Source organism: Sus scrofa, chromosome 13 (assembly GCF_000003025.6).
Source record: "Sus scrofa isolate TJ Tabasco breed Duroc chromosome 13, Sscrofa11.1, whole genome shotgun sequence".
Taxonomy (NCBI): Eukaryota; Metazoa; Chordata; class Mammalia; order Artiodactyla; family Suidae; genus Sus; species Sus scrofa.
Window position 1 is genome coordinate 74,779,165 of NC_010455.5, and position 21,196 is coordinate 74,800,360.

A 21,196-nucleotide genomic window follows, 5' to 3' on the forward strand; every position below is an offset into this window, starting at 1 on the left:
TATCACCAAGATCCCAGCGGCCATCTCTCCTAGCTTCTAACCTGACATCAGAACACTGGGGTGAGCCTATCTCAGTCTTATCTGTTCTTGGCTTGTCCTGACCATGACCTTGACAGAAAGCTCCTGCTCTCCCCTCACTGGCCTGCTCCTTAACCTACAGAACTGTTCTGTTTTGACCTACTCCTGAGAGTCAGAGGTAGGCAATGATGAACTCAGATGCAGAAATACAGAGCAGCTCTTTTCCTCAGTGCATTTCTCCAGACATCTAGTACTTGATACACATGACCACCCTGAGAAAGGTAGGGACACGAACAACCAAAAGTCAGACAGTGATGACTTCTGATGGGGAAGGAGGAAGATGCAACTGGGGAAAAGCAACAGGCAGCTCCCGTGGCACTAGCAATCTTCTATTTCTAGCATCTTTTTTTCTTTTTTGTCTTTTTGCCTTTTCTAGGGCCGCTTCCTGCAGCATACGGAGGTTCCCAGGCTAGGGGTTGAATCGGAGCTTTAGCCACCGGCCTACACCACAGCCACAGTTACACCAGATCCGAGCTGCATCTGCGACCTACACCCCAACTCATGGCAACACCGGATCGTTAACCCACTGAGCAAGGCCAGGGATAGAACCCGAAACCTCATGGTCCCTAGTCGGATTCGTTAACCACTGAGCCACGACGGGAACTCCAACATTTTGCTATTCTTTAACTAGGACATATGTCCATGACCTATACACTTTTTATATGTAAGGAAAAAAGAAAAGAAAAACAAACCCAAATGATAGCACATATTCAAATGCTTAACACAGCACAAACTGCAAGTGATCCATCTTGGATGGCAGCTGTATCCCTGAAATAGGAACTTCCGCAGGGATGAGGTTCAGGAAGTCTCTACATCCCTCCCGAGGGTAAAAACTTAAATCCTCATATGTCTCAACAAATAGAGATTTTTAAAAAATTATTTAGAAGTTCAAGGAGAGCTATTACTGGTTTACTAATTCCTAATCAGTATGCCTCACTGCTTTATGACAAAGGCTTTGTGTTTATGTTTCAGGCATTCCTCTATTAAACCCTGACCAACTTCCAAACACAAGCAGCAATAAACACAAAACAGGTTGAGTTTTGGTTTCCCCCTATTTTTACACTATTCTGTTGAAATCCTTTGTAATAAGACCTTTATGACCATGTCTCCCATCTTGCTAATTCTGGATGGAATTTTGGGCACTCTGGTGTCAGGAAGATTTTTTTTGCCCATTCAAGTCATCTAGTGTATTATCCCTTCATGTAGCAAATGCTTGATTTACCTTATTGTCTAATACAGGTGTTTACAATGTATGAAGCAAAAGGTCAAGAAAATTTAAAAAGAACCATTGGTTAAATGTTTCTTCTTGGGCCATGGAATCAATTTCTACTTTCTTTATATTACAACATTTTAAAGAGCACTTTTAAAGTGTTTCGAGGAACCTAGGTTTTGACCGTTCTCATAGTTAACTTCCAGGCTACATGTTTATATATGTGTTCATTATTATAAAAATACTGAAATTGAAGGGGGTTGAGTAGAGGAGAATGACATTCTACGAATAACAAGCTAAGGGTTTTGTTGTGTACTCACATCTCTATGCACACAAGCGCATTTCTGATAATGAAGTCAAGGACCAGATCTTACAAACCTGCATAAGATAATCAGCAATGTATTCTGTTTTCAAGCAGTATACATTCTGGGCAGCAGCTTCTGCTATATTAACTCCTGAGTCATCTGGTTTCAGTTTATTAAAGTCAGAAAAGAGATGTGTAGCTTCTTTAAATAAAGATACAGAACGACCAGGTAGCACCTAGGGGAAAAAACCAAGGTATCACCATCAATCAGTGTCCCAAAGTACAAAATAGTTCAACTGTATAATCTATATATAAGGATTACCACCTAATAAACTACAAAAAACAAGAACTTATCACAGCAACCTCAGTTAGAAATAATTGTAAAAAACTCAGTAAGTTGATTCAATACAAACCTTTGCTCCTCCTGACTGAAGAAGGCGTTTGAATCCTGCTTCTCGAGACTGATCAACATGTAAAATAGCCTTCCACCCACTAAATGCCCCCTATAGGAAGAAAAAAAAAAAAACAAAAACAAAGTGTTGAAATTATTTGGAAAATGAATATCAAAATACAGAAAATCCATTATTTTATCTGCAGACTTAGTTTTATGTTAATGAAAAATCTTGTAGCCTTTACTTTTGATGAACACAGCAATAACTGTATTGGTCTAAAAACTTTGAAACAGAGCCATGGTGTCTGGCACATACGCCATCAATAAATATTTGAATAATGAAGGGAAATGATTTAATGATTAGGTAACATTAAAACAAAGCAACTTGACAGTTGTTTAGTCTTTTCTAGTATTTTTTTTTTCTTACAATTAATCAAAGGTAGAGCGTAAAGCACAGCTGCTTAGATTAGATGAAGCCTCCATCATACTTCTCCTGAAAATGTTTACAAATGAGAAATATAAAATATTTAAGTACAGTACTGACAAAGCCAGAGGAAATACTCTAAAAGACAGGGAATCAAGGCTAACATGGATTTGGAGACAGCAGAGAACTCAGAATACCACACAAAAAATGATATCATCCGGGTTTATAATCTTTTCATGAGCCATGGACTGGTTTGGCAATCTAGTAAAACCTATGGATCTGTCCTCTTATTTTTTTAAAATAAGAGTTTTATAGAGACGTAATTTCCATACCATATGTTCTTTAAATGTTTGAAATAAAATATAAAGTATTTTTTACAAAGTTTTTATTGAAAATTATCAAAATATTAAAAAATTTGTCACATAATAGAGGTACTTCTATATCGAACTATATAAACTGAAAATATTTAGTCAAAAGTACTAAATGATACAATATCTAATACATCCATATATATCTAGATCTACTAAATGATAATACATCTAAACTGGAGTTTCCTGGTGGCCTAGCAGGTTAAGGATCCAGCACTGTCACTGCTGTGGCTTGGGTTTGATCCCTGGCCCAGGAACTTCTGCATGCTGCAAGCACAGCCAAAAAACAAACAAACAAAAACCAAAAACATCTAGTCTACTGACTATCATAGCTTACTAGCCTACATTGACATAACACATTAGCCTACAGGTTGGCAAAATCATCTAACACAAAGCCAGCTTTACAATAAAGTGGTTGAATATTTCATGCAATTTATAGAATACTATACTAAAAGTGAAAACCAGAATGGTTGTTTACCCTTATTGATCATATGGCTGACTGGGAGCTGTGGTTTGCTGCTGCTGTACAGCATCAAAATAGAATACTATTACTGCACACTGCTAGCCCAGGAAAAGACCAAAATTGAAAATTCAAAGTATGGTTTCTACTGAATGTGTATCTCTTATGTACTATAATTTTAAAGTAGTGACAAACATAAATAATATTTCAAGTTCCAATCACATTGCAAGCAAAAATATTGGATTTCTGTCTGTGGGGCAAAGTCACAGTAGTGTTAATGATTGTATGATTTGTTGCCTAGACTCATAAGGAAGGAAATGCTAACTTTCAGTTATAGAGTAGTAAAAATAAGGTTGTATTTCCTCTCCCACCTGAGGTATATAGCCTTCCTGAATTTCATCTATAAACTCCTTTGGGAGAGTCTGTGGACTCCAAGTTGAGAAGCCCTGAAGCTAAATGCTGAAGAGATTCTTTAGAAGAAATACTGTATGAGTCATATTTTACACACATAAATGACTTTTTTTTCTTCTTATGGGCACACCTGTGGCAAATGGAAGTTCCCAGGCCAGGGGTCAAATTGGAACTGCAGCTGCAGGCCTATACCATGTCCACAGCCAACACTGGATCCAAACCACATCTTCAACCTACTGCAGCTTGTGGCAATGCCAGATCCTTAACCCACTGAGCCAGGCCAGGGATTGAACCTGCATCCTCACAGAGACCACGTCAGGTCCTTAACCTGCTGAGCCACGACAGGAACTCCTAAAGGATTTTTAAAAGACCCATCAGTAGGAGTTGCCTGGTGGCCTAGTAGTTAAGGATTCAGTGGTGTCATTGCTGTGGCTCAGGTTCAATTTTTGGCCTGGGAACTTTGACACGCTGCAGTGTGGTCAATAAAATAAAATAAAAAATAAAAAATAAAAGAGGCATCAACATTACATATACGTCTGTTGGTCATAATTAAAATAATTAGAAATTGAGACTAAGTTTATTTATTTTTGCTTTTTAGGGTTATACCTGCAGCAAATGGAAGTTTCCAGGCTGGGTCTAACAGAGCTACAGCTGCTGGCCTACACCATAGCCACAGCAACTCGGTATCCCAGCTGTGTCTGTGACCTACAACCACGCTCACGGCAATGCAGGATCCCCGGCCCACTGATCAAGGTCAGGGATTGAACCCGCATCCTCATGGATACTGGTTGGACTCATTTCCACTGTGCCACAAGGTGAACTCTGTAAGCTCAATTTAGAATGCCCAATTTAAGTATATCAATCAAGGGATAAAGACAAATAAAATTATTCTTTTGTCAAGGGCATTCTCTTAAAAAATAAATAGGAGTTCCCATTAGGTGAGCTGTGGTGTAGGTCGAAGATGCGGCTTGAATCCCACGTTGCTATGGCTGTGGCTGTGGTGTAGGCCAGCAGCTATAGCTCTAATTCAACCCTGGGAACTTCCATATGCCATGGATGTGGCCCTAAAAAGCAAATAAAAAATAAAAATAAATAAAAATAAAAACCTGGGATGGTCATGATATCAAATGCTATTTATATTACCTACATAATTATATATATTAATACCTCAACAATGCCTGATTCTTGTCTTTGCTGGATTTTTTTCCTCCATCTCATTGCTGCAAGTGCTAGTTTTCGCTGCTGTACACTGATTCCAGTCAAAACATCAAGTATGGAACTGCTTCCCCATTCATAGTCTTCTTCCTAGAGAATTAGTCCAACAAATTTTTAAGTTTCTAAAATATGTTCTCAAGGAGTTTACAATCTAATAAAAGTTATAAGCTATACATTTCATTCCTATAAATACAGAGTACTAAGTAAGCATCAGTTTACGAGCATGGAGGAAATGCAGATTAATTTGGCTTCATAGGAAAGTCAAGTACATCTGGCTTCTAACTAGAAATGAGAAAAATAATTGGTACAACCTCTATGGAAAACAATATGGAGGTACCCCCAGAAAACTAAATATAGAACTACCAACCAGCTATAATGGAAAAAATAAAAATCATTTAAAAAAAGAAAAAAGAACTATCATATGACCCAGTAATCTCACTCTTGGGTATATACCCAGACAAAACTCCTTGAAAAAGATACATGCACCCATGTGTTCACTGCAGCACTATTCACAATAGCCAAGATATGGAAACAACCTAAATGTCCATCAACAGGTGAAGGGATTAAGAAGATGGGGTATATATACACAATGGAATACTACTCAGCCATAAAAAAGAACAAAATAATGCCATCTGCAGTAACATGGATGGAACCAGAGACTCTCATACTAAGTGAAGTAAGTCTGAAAGAGAAAGACAAATACCATATGATATTACTTATATCTGGACTCTAACAAATGACGCAAATAAACCTTTCTACAGAAAAGAAACTCATGGTCTCGGAGAATAGACTTGTGGTTGCCCAGGGGGAGTGGAAGGGAGTGGGATGGACTCAGAATCTGGGGTTAATAGAGGCAAACTATTGCATTTGGAATGGATAAGCAATGAGATCCTGCTGTATAGCACTAGGAACTATACCTAATCACTTGTCTCACATGATAATGTGAGAAAAAGAATGTATTATGTATGCGTGACTGGGTCACCTTGCTGTACAGTAGAATTTTTTTTTATTCAATGAATTTTATTACATTTATAGTTGTACAACAATCATCACAATTCAATTTTATAGTATTTCCATCCCAAACCCCCAGCCCAACTCCCCACCCCCAACCTGTCTCCTCTGGAGACCATAAGTTTTTCAAAGTCTGTGAGTCAGTATTGTACAGCAGAAAATTGATAGAACACAGTAAACCAACTATAACGGAAAAAATAAAAATCATTAAAAAAAGAAATACATTGCACACATTTCTTTTTTTGGGGGGCATGCATTTCTAAGAAACACAGATAACTACAACTCAGTAAATGGTAATTTAGATTATCAGGTTCCACCTACTATAAGATGAACCCCACAGAAGGACATGGTCTCAGAGGAGGTATGTATCAATAGTTTGATTACCTGTCTATATTAGAGAGATTCCCTAAGGAATCCTGATTGAAAACTTCAAAAACTACATGATAGATATTACTGTGATAGTTAGAAACCAAAATATTTCAAATAATTAGTTTATTATTTTATGGGCTAACAGTAAAGATAAAAGCTTACAATGAGATACTCCTGAAAGTTTTCTAATGTTATTTGAATTCAAAAATTTCAAATCAATTAAAACTGCTATAACTAAGAATCTGGGTCTGAGATCTTTAAGTATTTTTGCTTTAATTGTTAACATGGATCTTATAAATTTGGTATAGTCTAACTGCTCATATTTGGTTATTTCAATGATATGAATGGTCAGTGTACGTGCTAAAATAAATTATTAAGACATTTACTTTCAAGAGTTCCTGTCATGGCTCAGCGGTAACAAACCCATCTAGTATCCATGAGGACATAGGTTCGATCCCTGGCCTTGCTCAGTGGGTTAAGGATCTGGCATTGCCGTGAGCTATTGCATAGGTTGCAGACATGGCTTGGATCCCTCGTTGCTGTGGCTGTGGTTAGGCCAGCAGCTGCAGCTCCAATTTGACCCCTAGCCTGGGAACTTCCATATGCCGTGGGTGGGGCCCTAAAAAGACCAAAAAAAAAAAACAAAAAAAACTTTAGAAGAAAAAAGACCCTTCACATTAATTTGCATACACACCGGCACGAAGCGCCCAGCAGTCCTGCATGCTTCAAGGTAGGAGCGATGGAGCACCCACTTTCCAGCTGCCACTGAGGCTAAATACTTCTCGTTCCGAAGTGGATGTCCCACAACAATATGTGTACAGTTGGGATCAAAGCACTGCTTCTCAATCACTAATCCACCTTAATTAAAGAAAAATTGATACTTTGTTGATTTTTAACCTTTTCCTAGGAAAAATATACTTGACCTATGCAGAGAATTATCTGTACAAAATGCACCAGATAACAAAACCCCTGACAATTATTTTACTTTACATATATATTTTTATAAAGTAATGTTTACTATGAAAATTTTAAATGCAAATTAGATAAAACAGTAAAATGAACTGGCTACCTAGGCTCTAAATTTATCAAAATTTTGTCATCCTTATTTCAACCTACCTCCCCCCCCTTTTTGCTTAACCATTTTAAGGCAAATCCAAGAAATCATTTTAATCTGCTCCTATGTAGTCAGTATGCATCTCTAAAATAGACGGAAATTTTTTTTACAGGTACAATGCCATTATCAGATCTAATATAATTTAAAAAATTCTTTATCTCACTACTAAATCCTTGGTCAAATTTTCTTGCTTATCTGTAATTGGTTTGTTACAATTAAGATAATACGAGGAAAAAGGTATGAGTAAAATATCAGCTTATGTAAAGCATGGCTTTTGATTTATACTTTAGAAGTTAACTTGACTACTGGTTAAGCAAGGTGGTATCAAGGACTAAGATTTCAACAAAACAGTAGAACTCTGCCCATGCTTTACAGATGACTAATGATAATAGCCGTAATACTTTTGAACACTTAACTATATATATGGCAGGGACTACTGAAAGTTGAAAGTATTACATCATTTAATTCTCATAACCCTGTGAACCTTGGTTACTATTATGTGAAGTTTACACGAGGACACAGGGATAGAGTAACTCACCCAGGATCACAGTGACGAAAGAACAATACGGTAAAAATTCCATTATAAATATCAATATCTAATTCTACAGAACAAGTTTATTCTGTGATCCAGACAACAAAACAGACCCACTTATTTATGTACATCAGTTGGTTACAGCTGCTTCATTTATACAATAAACGGTCTCTTGGCATTTCAGTATTAAAAACCCTCTAGTCACATGGAGTTCCTGCTGTGGCTCGGTGGGTTAAGAATCTGACTATAGCAGCTCAGGTTGCTTCAGAGGTGCAGGTTCAATCCCCCACCCTACAGTAGGTTAAAGTATCTGCTATTGCTGCAGCTGTGGTGCAGGTTGAAGCTGCAGCTCAGATTTGATCCCTGGCCTGGGAACTTCCATATGTTGTGGGTGTGGCCATAAAAAACAACAAAATAGAAACAAGCTCTCATCACAAACTCTCATTCTAGCACAGTCTGCACTCATCTGTCTCTGCTCTCTGTCCTCCTAGGTAAGTCTCTGCTAGCTGCTACTACTCTTGCCCAGAATTAACAGAGATGGAGCAATATCTAGAAAACAGACACATGAAAGCATTCCATTTGGTGACCTCTACGTAAAGCTTAGCAATTCTGACTAATCTCCATCTAATTTATTAGGTAACTGGGAAACAAAGTGTTCCATATGAGTAAAGTTTCCAAAAACTATAGCTTCTCAAGTGACAGAAATCTTTAAAGAAAACAAACACAAAAATGTATATCATAGTTCTCCACAACCCTAAAAGGATAGCAATAAATGACACTTAATCTTTTCTTTTTCTTTTTAAAAAAAATGTTTAAGGGCCACACGTACAGCATATGGAAGTTCCTGAGCTAGAGGTTGAATTGGAGCCATAGCTGCTGGCCTACACCACTGTCACAGCAATGTGGGATCCGAGCTGCATGAGACCTTAACCCACTAAGCAAGGCTAGGCATCAAACCTATGCCTTTATGGATACTAGTTGGGTTTGTTTCTGCTGAGCCACAGTGATAACTCCACACTTAATTTTTTGATGATTGAAGGCTACTATTAAAAACAACCATTACTTTTTTTTCCCTCTGTCAGTCATGCTAGCAGCATGTGAAAGTTCCCAGGCCAGGGATCAAACCTGCACCACAGCAGTGACCTGAGCTGCTGTAGTGATAATGCCAGATCCTTAACCCACCACACCACAAGGGAACTCCTACCCATTACTTCCTTTTTTGGGGGGCTGTAGCCATGGCATATGGAGATTCTGCGGCTAGGGGTCGAATCACAGCTACAGCTGCCAGCCTACACCACAGCCATAGCCACAGCTACGCCAGATCCTAGCCACATGTGAGATGTACACCACAGCTCACAGAAACGCTGGATCCTTAACCCAATGAGCAAGGCCAGGGATCAAACCTGCAACCTCATGATTCCTAGTCGGATTCATTTCCCCTGCACCACCAATGGGAACTCCGAACTCCTACCCACTACTTCTTAATGTTTTCTCTAGGTCAAGCTGTTCTCTTTTTTCTTTTTCAGCTGCCCCTGTGGTATATGGAAGTTCCTGGGCCAGTGAGCAAATCCGGGCTGGAGCTGCAACTATGCCACAGCTGCAGCAATGCTAGATCCTTAATCAGCATTAAACTGGTACCTCCACAGAGATAAGCCAGATCATTAACCCACTGCACTGCAGCCACAGCAGGAACTCTCCAAGTTGTTCTCTTTCAATACTGTTCTTAATTCTACAGGGCTGCTTTGCCCCAAACAGTACCACTAGCTACATGTAGCTACTGAATACGTGAAGCACAGTGTGTCCAAACTGATGTGTGTACTAAGCATAAAATATATCCCAGATTTCAAAGACTTCGTAAGAAAAAAAGTTAAACATCCCATTGATAACTTATCTTAATTACATGTTGAATATAATATTTTGCATATACCAGTTTAAATAAAATCTATATTTAAATTAATTTCACCTGTTTCTTTTTACTTTTGAAAATACAGCTGGTGGAAAGTTTACCTTTCTAGTATGTTGCTTCCAGAAAGGTGTCAGATGGAGAGCCTGACAACTAGTGGAGGAAGAATATCAATATGGAGAAGCTCCTCTCTGGGTATTAACTTAACTTCATTAAAACATAGTTTTAATTATATTTAAATCTGTAATTCCACTGACTTTTGTCCAAGATTCAACAATGAACAAATGCGTGAAGCAGCACAAGAAATTCTTAAAGCTTAATGGTTGGTTTCAATTTAAACACTTAAATCTAATGACCCAGTGACTCTAGATTTAGATTAGAGAGTTATAAAATCAAAGTTCTATTGCTGACTCAACTCAGCATATAGTCTTAGACAAGTTACCCATTCTTTTTTATCTCCATGTCTACAGCTTACAAATGATATCAATAATTAGCTTACATTTGACTTCCAAATAAGGTGGGACATTTTTAACCTAAGTAAAATACTTGTACCTAGTTTTTCAATCAGATGACAATAATCAATACGTTCTTGAGGATTCAGAGATGACAGCTGAAATATGTACTGTTTTTTTAAGTCTTCATGAGTTTCCTCTATCGTTATAACCTGGAATAAAAGAGTTTACTTTAGAAAAAAATTACATTAAAAGAGTTATCAGGTCTATGGTTCTTTTACAGTGACATTTTACTTAGTCTTCTGAGTTCTCAAGTATAGAGTAATAATAGAGTGCAAAGAAATAGTTTTCAACATCTGACGAACCCTTGATATTGATATCAACAAATTTGAATGCAGTATAACGGCAATATCCAAAAGCCTTAGCACCATACTAAGGATTAACAAACCTTTTCTCTAGGGTGTGGAGCCACAGGTGGGTTGGCTAGGGGGAAGGCAATACTGGGGGCTTGAGGCGTAGGGATCAGGTGGCTGTCTTTTATTGGAGTTTCCACTTCTTCAGAGACCGGGTGTTTTGGGGCTTCAGTCACACAAATGTTCCCAGGATCACAGACAGCTGAGGGCAATAAAATGCTGCAGTGTGATGTTATCCAAAACAAAGTCTGGGAAATATTCTCATCTGTCTTAGCCAAGATGATATTAAACACAAATTCTGGAATGTATAAAGTACATGCAAAAGAAGTAGCCTATTTCTACAGCTGATAAAAAAATGCAATTACTTAGCTTTAAAAGGGCTTTAAATGGTATTATCTGTGTGCTTTTCCAATGCTCGCTTTGTCTAGTTGTTTTTTGCTTTTTAGGGCCGCATCCACAGCATATGGAAATTCCCAGGCTAAGGGCTGAATTAGAACTACAACTGCTGGCTTACATCTCAGCCACAGCAACACAGGATCTGAGCCATGTCTGTGACCTACACCACAGCTCGTGGCAACATCAGATATCCAACTCACTGAAGAGGCCAGGGATCGAACCCTTGTCCTCATGGATACTGGTTGGATTCATTTCCGCTTCAACGGGTACCACTCCAACCAATTTCTTTTATCAGTAAAATGAAACCAAATTTAAAAAATGAGAGTAACTCTACACTTGGAGGAAATCAGAAGCAGAGATAAATCTATACATTTAGTATAGGGAAATAATCATATGATATGAAAGAGAAGGGGTGGGGGAAGATGACCTAAATAACAGATAAGAAGCATTTTCTTTTCAAGGTAGAGTCCAAGAAAGAAAAAATAAGGAATTCATAAAGAAACTCATACAACTCCAAACAACAAATTTTGTAGGTATGTGCTCAGTGGAATTTAGAAGACAACAGATGAAAACAGGAGAAAAACCAAGTATTAACTATACAAATACAAAAGGCACTGGAAAAATGGGGGGAAAAATGCCTAATCCTAGATTTCACAATATAAGAATCAAAATATATTTTTCAGTTTACTGATAAATTACCTCAATTTACAATTATTTTTCTGACTTTTTAAATTTAAACTCAAATCAGAAACATCTAGCGAGTTTTTTGTTTGCATGTACAATTCAGAGAACCACAAGGTGCTTATCTATTTTTAAGGAGTTAGCATTACCTAACACAAACAAATAAATAGACTCCTTTCTCATTACCCTGTGCAGCAATTTCTGAATCATGTAAAGGCTCCTGGAAAGGAGAATCCTCCAGTTTTTTAACGTCAACCTGAAGCTCAGAGTATTGTGTGGGACAGCTAGGCCACTGCAAATTGCTGGCAAGTCTTGCTCTCTCTTCCCTGGCTGTAGGGTCATCCCAAATGATCTGTTCATTTTGGGAGGGCTCAGTGTTGATATCAGGTACTGTTTGACGAGACTGCCTAAGGAATAAAAGTGAAAATTTAATAAACAGATAGCCATAACAAAATCCGCTCATAAATTCCCTAAGTTAGATTGTAAATTGGTAGCTCACCTTTATATGTCCATCATCTAACACACAGTAAACATTTGAAAATACTTATGAAACACATTATTTGGACTGAACATGCATACACTTAAAAGTGTTAAAGAAAGGTGAAAAAAATTCTAAAATGATTGCTGCATTTAAAAAAAGGATTTCTGGGAGTTGCCGTTGTGGCTCAGTGGTTAACGAATCCGACTAGGAACCATGAGGTTTCGGGTTCGATCCCTGCCCTCGCTCAGTGGGTTGGTAATCTGGCGTTGCCATGAGCTGTGGCATAGGTGGCAGACTCAGCTCAGATCACAGGTTGCTATGGTTCTGGTGTAGGCCGGCGGCTACAGCTCCAATTAGACCCCTGGCCTGGGAACCTCCACATGTCGAGGGTGCGGCCCTTAAAAAAAAGGCAAAAAAGACAAAAAAAAAAAAAAAGGGATTTCTCGGAGTTCCCATTGTGGCTCAGCGGTAACCAATCTGACTAGTATCCATGAGGATGTGGGTTCAATCCCTGGTCTTGCTCAGTGGGTAAAGGATCTGGTGTTGCTGTGAGCTGTGGTGTAGGTCACAGACGAGGCTCTGAGCTGGTGTGGCTGTGGCTGTGGTGTAGGCTGGCAGCTGTAGATCTGATTTGACCCCAAGCCTGGGAATTTCCATATGCCACGGGTGCAGCCCTAAAAAGCAAAAAGATTTCTCTTGATTATATAGCCTTGGGGAAACATGGTAATATTTAGAAACCTCATCACTTTACTTACCAGTTAATATTTGTATTCTTTTTTTGGCCATGCCTGAGGCATATGGATGTTCCCCAGTCAGGGATCAAACCTGTGCCATGGCAGTAATCAGAGCCATAGCAGTGATCCTTAACCCAATGGAACTCCCAGTAGTTGTATTTTTATCACTTGAAATAATTAAGAAATATAATTACATGGGAAGCACAGTGTTTATAGGCTGCCTTAAAAAAAAAACCACGTCCTTTTGGCTACTGGTAACCAAACCTCCCAGAACCTAAGGTAGACCAGCTATACAGTGGACTAGAGTGAAGTGTATTTTATGGTGTCACGTAACAATTCCACTGGAAAGGTGACAGAATTCCAACTATTTTCCCTCAATGTGTATATACTGAATATTCCCATGTATAAACATATATGGAATCTTAGAAAAATAATTCGCCAAAGCTGATGGCACTCCCAAAGAGTTCATTTGCCTCAAATACCAGGAAGATGGCTCTTTATTCTCAGAGTATATTTATTTATTCAGACTTGACAAAAAAATCTAGGCTCTCTCTGATAAAAAAGACCTGAAGTATATTAAACAGAGAACCATTTTTGCTGAGTACTCAGATAAAGAAATAGCCTCATGAAATACAAGTTAATGTAAGATAAATGCATAGTTCAGCTAATCAAGATATGAGTACCATAACACTCATCATACAATTAGAGATTTTTCTATCAAGGAAAAGATGAAAAAGATGAATTCATGTTATGGAACTTAAGTCACATCACACTAAGATCTGTAATCACCTTCCCTAGAAGATATGTTTATAAAGAAGATTTATAAAGACATTTACAAAGATGCATGTAGTTCCAATAAGAAATCACTGCTTAAATACATACATATATATGTACTTACTGTTAAAAATTAAAATTACTTAACTCCAAAACTAACAGGACTGTCCATTGAATCCAATTCAAACAAGACAAACTAGATCTTAAAATCACTTCTTTCTCAGAGGAGGTAATAAAATGCATTAATCATGCCTTATTGGAAGCAGGTGCTTGATATGGAACAAACCTCTGCTTCCTGTTCTCCAGTAAGAATGCTAGAACTGCTCGGAACAAGGGAAGGAAGGAGGAAAAGCTAGGAAGGCCAGGAGGAAAGAAAAGCTATTCTGCCATCAGTGACAGGTACGGACCTCAGTGCCTCTAGGACTCTACTTCGTCCGCTGCGGGCAGAGCGAGTGCTGTCAGGGGTTGAAGAGGCACTGTTACAACCACTTCTTGAAAGGGAATTCCTCTGCCCCTGGGGTTTCACTATTGAAGTTGCAGACATTATCTCCTGCAGCTGCTTTTGAAAGTTTTCTCTCATCTCCAAGGTCTGTGTCAGAGCTTGAAACAAACATAAGTACACCAATAAAGTTAAGTTTCTCCTTTTTTTAATCTACCCTATTCACAGTAATTATTTCATCTAGATTTGGTTGAACATAAATTTATTAACTTGACATTTACCAAATACTTACTACAGGCTACGGTAATATACTAAGACTATGAATCCTGCAGAACATAACAGCAGCCCTTACTGTGAGGACTGTATAGAAAGTAATCAGCAAGCCCTTTGCAAACACCTTGCTAAGATCTGCAGCCCTCACCCTTTTGTAGAGTTTCGTGCCTCCTTCTGACCCTTCAGGCTCTTAAGTCCGACAGTCACTTGTGATTGATGATTTTCCCCTATGATCCTTGAAAACACAGACCACAACGTATTTATCTTTGGTTTCATTGTAGACTAAACACTTAAGTAGGGGGGGTTCCCGTCGTGGCGCAGTGGTTAACAAATCCGACTAGGAACCATGAGGTTGAGGGTTTGATCCCTGGCCTTGCTCAGTACGTTAAGGATCTGGTGTTGCTGTGAGCTGTGGTGTAGGTCTCAGAAGCGGCTTGGATCTGGTGTTGCTGTGGCTCTGGCATCGGCCGGCGGCTACAGCTCCAATTCGACCCCTAGCCTGGGAACCTCCATATGCCGAGGGAGCAGCCCTAGAAAAGGCAGAAAGACAAAAAAAAAAAAAAAAAAAAGACAAAAAAAAAAAACAAAAAAAACACACACACACAAAAGTAGGTACTAAATATACACTTTTCTAATGGACAGAGTGGGACTAAGTAAACAGGTAAATCATAGACAGGAAAAGCTCTGGAAGAGTAGAATAAAGAAAACAGAGGAGTTCCCGTCGTGGCGCAGTGGTTAGCGAATCCAACTAGGAACCGTGAGGTTGCGGGTTCGGTCCCTGCCCTTGCTCAGTGGGTTAATGATCCGGCGTTGCCGTGAGCTGTGGTGTAGGTTGCAGACGCGGCTCGGATCCTGCGTTGCTGTGGCTCTGGTGTAGGCTGGTGGCTACAGCTCCGATTCGACTCCTAGCCTGGGAACCTCCATATGCCGCAGGAGCGGCCCAAGAAATAGCAACAACAACAACAACAAAAAGACAAAAAAAAAAAAAAAAAAAAAAAAAAGAAAACAGAAAATGTTAATCCATTAAAAAGAGGACATATGCTGCTGCACTCTTTACAATAGCAAGAAGTTAGAAATAACCTACGTACCCATCAACAAGGGACAGGCTAAATAAAGTGGGCCATTTGTACTGTGAATAAATACTACACAGTTGCCAAAAAAGGGAAAAAGACAGAAGCTCCTTATGTACTAATGTGAAACACGCCACAAGATAAACTGTTAAATAAAAAGATCAAGATCAAAGTATATAGTAGTTCACCATTTACATATTTTTAAAAAAGTAGGTAAGTAGAAAACATTTATGTTTATGATTGTGTTTTGCATAAAACAGCTCTAGAAGGATCCATAAGAAGATGGATCCCACCAGAAGGTGGAAGAAACTCTTCATACCTACCTCTGTATCTTTAAAATCACGTAAACTTATGTTAAAAATACGGTACATATAATTAAACTTTTTGAAAAATACCAAAAAGAACTAAAGAACTGAAGAACAAATTCTTTTTTTTTTTTTTTTTTTTAAAAGTAGGATTTGTTTTATTTTATTTTTTATTTTTTTAATTTTTTGTCTTTTTGTCTCTTGTCTTTTGCTGCTGTTGTTGTTGCTATTTCTTGGGCCGCTCCCGCGGTATATGGAGGTTCCCAGGCTAGGGTTGAATCGGAGCTGTAGCCACCGGCCTACGCCAGAGCCACAGCAACGCGGGATCCGAGCCGTGTCTGCAACCTACACCACAGCTCACGCAACGCCGGATCGTTAACCCACTGAGCAAGGGCAGGGACCGAACCCGCAACCTCATGGTTCCTAGTCGGATTCGTTAACCACTGCACCACGACGGGAACTCCCCTGAAGAACAAATTCTTGAAAAATACCTTTAATTGAATAGGGCTGTGTTGCACTAACTCCATAAAATACCTAGTTTCACAAATTTCACAGATTTCACCAATCATTTAAAGCTTTGCTATTACTGAATGACTGGCATGGAACCTCAACTCAATCCTCAAACAGATGCTTTACTTATATTTAGCAACATAGAAAATAACTTTATTCATCTATCTGATGCAATGGAAGCATTCTATATGAAAGATACATATTTACAAAAAAACTTATTTTGTAATTTAAAATATTTTACCTCCTTTAGAGTCATTCCTTCCATTTCCATTTGCTGTTGCTGATTCTTTATTACCGGTGGTCATACTGTCTATATCATTTTCTTCTATGGGCAAATGATCTGCCTATTGAAGGAGAAAAATGACAATTTTTCAAACCAAGCCTGGTATAAGATTCATGGTAACCTACGATTGCACATTCATTCAGCTTAAAGAGGGGTAAGTGTATCATACACATCATCTACCTCATCATCCATTGCTGTTGAATCAGCTGACAGTAGTCGATTATTACAGAGTCTGCCATCTTGCACTGCACTGATATCCAGACTCATTTTAGGATTATAAGTATGTGGATAAAGAGATTCAGGAAGATGTTTATACTCTTGGGCACACTGCAATACAATGGTATGCATTGAGACAGGACTGAAAAAAAAAAACCTTAGCAAATAAGTGACCTTAAGTACGATAAAGACAACCAATACATTATGTTCTAAGACAGCGAAAGTTCATAAAATTAAAGTTTGGAAAAGTAGTTGACACTTAATAATTCCACCACACAAATGATGAGTTGTCCTCACTTTTTAATGTTACGTCCATTAAAATATAAACCTAATTCTATTTCTATGCTTTTGTCAAGGTATAAATCGCATTCCAGGGAATACCCAGAAAGAAAAGAAACACAGTTCTAAACTAATTAAACTATTTGGCATGCTAAAATAATTCTGCTCAAATTTTTATAATCTTCTATCACATCATTTTTAACTAGTGAAAATAATCAGAGAATCAGAAAAAGTACCCAGTAAAGTCCCATTAAGCATTCAAAGATTAAAGATCTTAAGTTTCTGATGCCAAAGAAATCAAATGTGTAATTAACTGAGGTTATCAACTTGTTTATACACAGGGAAGTAGGTTTGCCCCTTGAAATAATGTTTGTATACATTTTCATTTAACAGGGAGGGGAGAAAAAAGTATGGCTTACTTCTAAAAGCCAGTGCTCTGAAACAATGTGTACTCCTCTTTCTTTTACAGATTTATACTCCCGATTAGTGTCATTTGGTCGCCCTTGATAGATAAAATGAGTCACTGTTTCATCAAAACTCCACCTGAAACAACCAAGTACAAAAAATTGAATACCCAAGAGGAATAAGTACGTTAAAGACATAAACAGAATACTCTTGACCTTCACAAAACTTTCAAGAACCAGAGTAAGCAAAAACATTAAATGATAGGCTCCACTTTTGTTGTCAAATTTTATATGTATATCTCTAGGAATATAAATACAGAGAGATGTCTGAAGGATAGTCTTTAAAATATTACTTTCTTTTCTGAATTTTCAATTTCCTCTTTTATAATATCACCTTATGGTAACAATAAAGATATTTTCAGGTTAATGAAATGGCAAAGCGTTCAATCTGTCCTCCAGTTATTGGCAGTCACTGTTCATTGTACATTTGCTCTGTGCTCCACAGGAGACTATGTATTCCAAATAGCATTATTTCATCCATTCCTCCCAACAATCCTAGAATATTGGTATTATTTTATACACTTAACAGATAAGAAACCTGAAGGGCATGGTTAAAGTCACATGTTCAAGGATATAAAGTAAGTGGTAGAGCCAGTTTTGACTTTAAAACTCACTTTTAGCTATTATACTGTGCTCCTGATTTCTTCCCATTTAACATTTTCTTGACCTAGGAAAATAATCTAAAAAAGTAAATTATGTCATTCTTCAAAAGATCTTTTTGGGAGTTCCTGTCGTGGTGCAGCGGAAACGAATTCGACTAGGAACCATGCGGGTTCGATCCCTGGCCTCCATCAGTGGGTTAAGGATCCAGTGTTGCTGTGAGCTGTGGTGTAGGTCGCAGACACAGCTTGGATCTGGCGTTGCTGTGGCTATGGTGTAGGCTGGTGGCTACAGCTCCAATTCGACCCCTAGACTGGGAACCTCCATGTGCTGTGGGTGCAGCCCTATAAAGACAGGAAAAAAAAAAAGATCGTTTATAACTACTCAGCTCTTGCCTTGCTGTACACAAGCTGCAGTAGGTAATAGGTAAACAAATTGCTGGATTCCAATGAAACTTTACTTACAAAAACAGATGGCTGTCTTGCCCAATCCTTCATCTAGATTAGTGCTTTCAGCAAAACTGCTAACTTTAGGAACTACTTTGGAAATTGGTGGAGTGATTTCATTATTAGAATAATATATGTTTGTATATGCTGGCTGTGCTACTTGCATTTAGGGATGCCAGAAATTCTGTCATAACAGTCATAACAAACAATTATCCCTACATGATTTCTCAATGTCCTGACAAATTCTTATCAGTTAAAAAAAAGTTCTAATTAGATGAGTCTAGAACCTGTTTTACATATAAAGACAGTTTATATGTTTTGCAGTTTTAATATACACTAATATACCAGACAAGCAACTACTGAGTAATTGATGGAAGACTGCCCTTTGCTTACTTTGAAACTTTGCTAATAACTCTTGGTGAAGTCATATTACCAACAGAAATGCTGCTCATGGTATTTGAGTCTCCATATCTGTTTCAGATCTTTTTTTTTTTTTTTTTTTTTTTTTTTTTTTGTCTTTTTGCCTTTTCTACGGCTGCTCCTGAGGCATATGGAGGCTCCCAGGCTAGGGGTCTACTCAGAGCTGTAGCGGCCAGCCTAGGCCAGAGCCACAGCAACACGGGATCCCAGCAGTGTCTGCAACGTACACCACAGCTCACGGCAACGCTGGATCCTTAACCCACTGAGCAAGGCCAGGGACCGAACCCGCAACCTCATGGTTCCTAGTCAGATTCGTTAACCACTGCACCACGACAGGAACTCCATCTGCTTTAGATCTATAGCTGAATCATTTGAAGTGATCTTACACATGTATGTAAAAATATAAGTACTCCATTTCCATCTAATGTTGTCAGGCATAGGCATTTACATACTAAATATACATTCTATCATTATTATCTTTTACTGACTTAATTATTTTTTATATTATAAAAGTTGATAAATTAATGAAATCCATTTCAGTAGAAGGAATGTTTTATAAATATTTGTAATAAAAAGGGAATGCCATGTTGAGGTCTGGTCTAAAAGCTTAACTGTCAGCAGGTGGAGCCAGTATCAGATGATCTCTTCAGAAAGGATGTCCTAGTCCTAACTTATGGAAGGGAACATCAGGGACATCTTCACTTGAAAACTGACTACTCTATGAACACATACATACTATAACTTCTGCATATTAAGAGTTCTTGGAGTTCCTGTTGTGGTGCAGAGGAAATGAATCCAACTAGTATCCATGAGGATCAGGGCTTGATCTCTAGCCTCACTCAGTGGGTCGGGGATCTGGCACTGCCATGAGCCATGGTAGAGGTCACAGATGCCACTTGGATCTGGCATTGCTGTGGCTGTGGTATAGGCCAGCAGCTATAGCTGTGATTGGACCCCGAGCCTGGGAACTTCCATATGCCCCAAGTGCGGCCCTAAAAAGCAAAAAAAAGAGTTCTTCCCTCTCATTCATTACCAACTCTGAGAAATCCACTTTAGGAATACATTTAATGCAAACTTTAATGCAACTGACCAGTTAAATCTTATTTAGGACTTTCAGCAATATATTTTATTTTTTCATACTGAGAGGACTGGCATTTTATTTTAAACTTTATAAAAACACAAGTCCTATATGGTCCCTTTAAATCTTACATCAAGTCCACATCCAAACAACACTCAAGGAAGCATTAAATTCTGCTAAATATGTATATTCTTACAGGGCTACTGTGAGGATAAAATGAGATAATACTTGCATTATATATACTAAGTGATCAGCAACTGGTAATAGGTAATATAATATAATAGCAGATAATTATAATATTAGACAATTATTATAGAATATATCTGTAGTTTAGACAATACAAATAAGTTATAAGAAGAAAGCTTCACTATTCTATAATAGATGAATTAACCACTAAATACTTATAACTATTGCAGATTTATTTTATTTTTACATTCTACTGATCTAATTTCTTTTCAAATAGAAAGATAACTGAAATAAGACTGACCAAAGGGAAAGATAAATCTAATCATATTCCTCAAACTGTTAGTTACTTGTAAAACTATCATTATGCTATCTATGAATGGCTGAAAACAAGTGATCAAGGGAGCTAACACCACAGACAATGGAGGAGCACAATCAACTCAGGATTGGATAGACAAGGGTCTCTCAATCCCTGAAACTGAATCCACTTGTGCTAGAGACCTGTCTCTAGTTTGGCTGAAAGGTTGAGAGTGGATCTGATAATCTATGCCTCCAAAGTAGTAAAAATGATAGAAATTAAAACAAAAAAGACAAAAAAAAAAGTTTCCATCATGGCTCAGTGGTTAATGAACCCTACCAGCATCCATGAGGATGCAGGTTTGAGGTCTGATCCCTGGCCCTGCTCAGTGGGTTAAGGATCTGGTGTTGCCATGAGCCATGGTGTAGTTCACAGATGCAGCTCAGATCCAGCGCTTCTGTGGCCCTGGCGTAGGCTGGTGGCTACAGCTCTGATTCGACTCCTAGCCTGGGAACTTCCATATGCCGCTGGTATGGCCCTAAAAGACAACAACAACAAAAATCCTTTAAAAAGACCATTTTAATTCAGGAGTGCTGCAGTACTTGCCACTA

The 21,196-nt window shown here is 38.2% G+C and overlaps 1 protein-coding gene across 6 annotated transcripts in view; it reads right to left on the reverse strand.

Moving 5' to 3' along the window:
- Positions 1–21,196, reverse strand: part of TOPBP1 (topoisomerase (DNA) II binding protein 1) — a 78,127-nt gene that overhangs the window by 10,914 nt on the left and 46,017 nt on the right. For all 6 annotated transcript variants that reach the window (XM_021069465.1, XM_021069468.1, XM_021069467.1 and 3 more), the window contains 11 exons: positions 17,516–17,639; positions 16,782–16,928; positions 16,560–16,662; positions 14,129–14,321; positions 11,919–12,139; positions 10,691–10,857; positions 10,343–10,454; positions 6,936–7,099; positions 4,814–4,951; positions 2,006–2,095; positions 1,667–1,828 (listed from right to left, as the gene is read on the reverse strand). In XM_021069465.1, the coding sequence (XP_020925124.1) occupies positions 1,667–1,828; positions 2,006–2,095; positions 4,814–4,951; positions 6,936–7,099; positions 10,343–10,454; positions 10,691–10,857; positions 11,919–12,139; positions 14,129–14,321; positions 16,560–16,662; positions 16,782–16,928; positions 17,516–17,639 (1,621 nt within the window). The remainder of the gene's footprint in view (positions 1–1,666; positions 1,829–2,005; positions 2,096–4,813; positions 4,952–6,935; positions 7,100–10,342; positions 10,455–10,690; positions 10,858–11,918; positions 12,140–14,128; positions 14,322–16,559; positions 16,663–16,781; positions 16,929–17,515; positions 17,640–21,196) is intronic.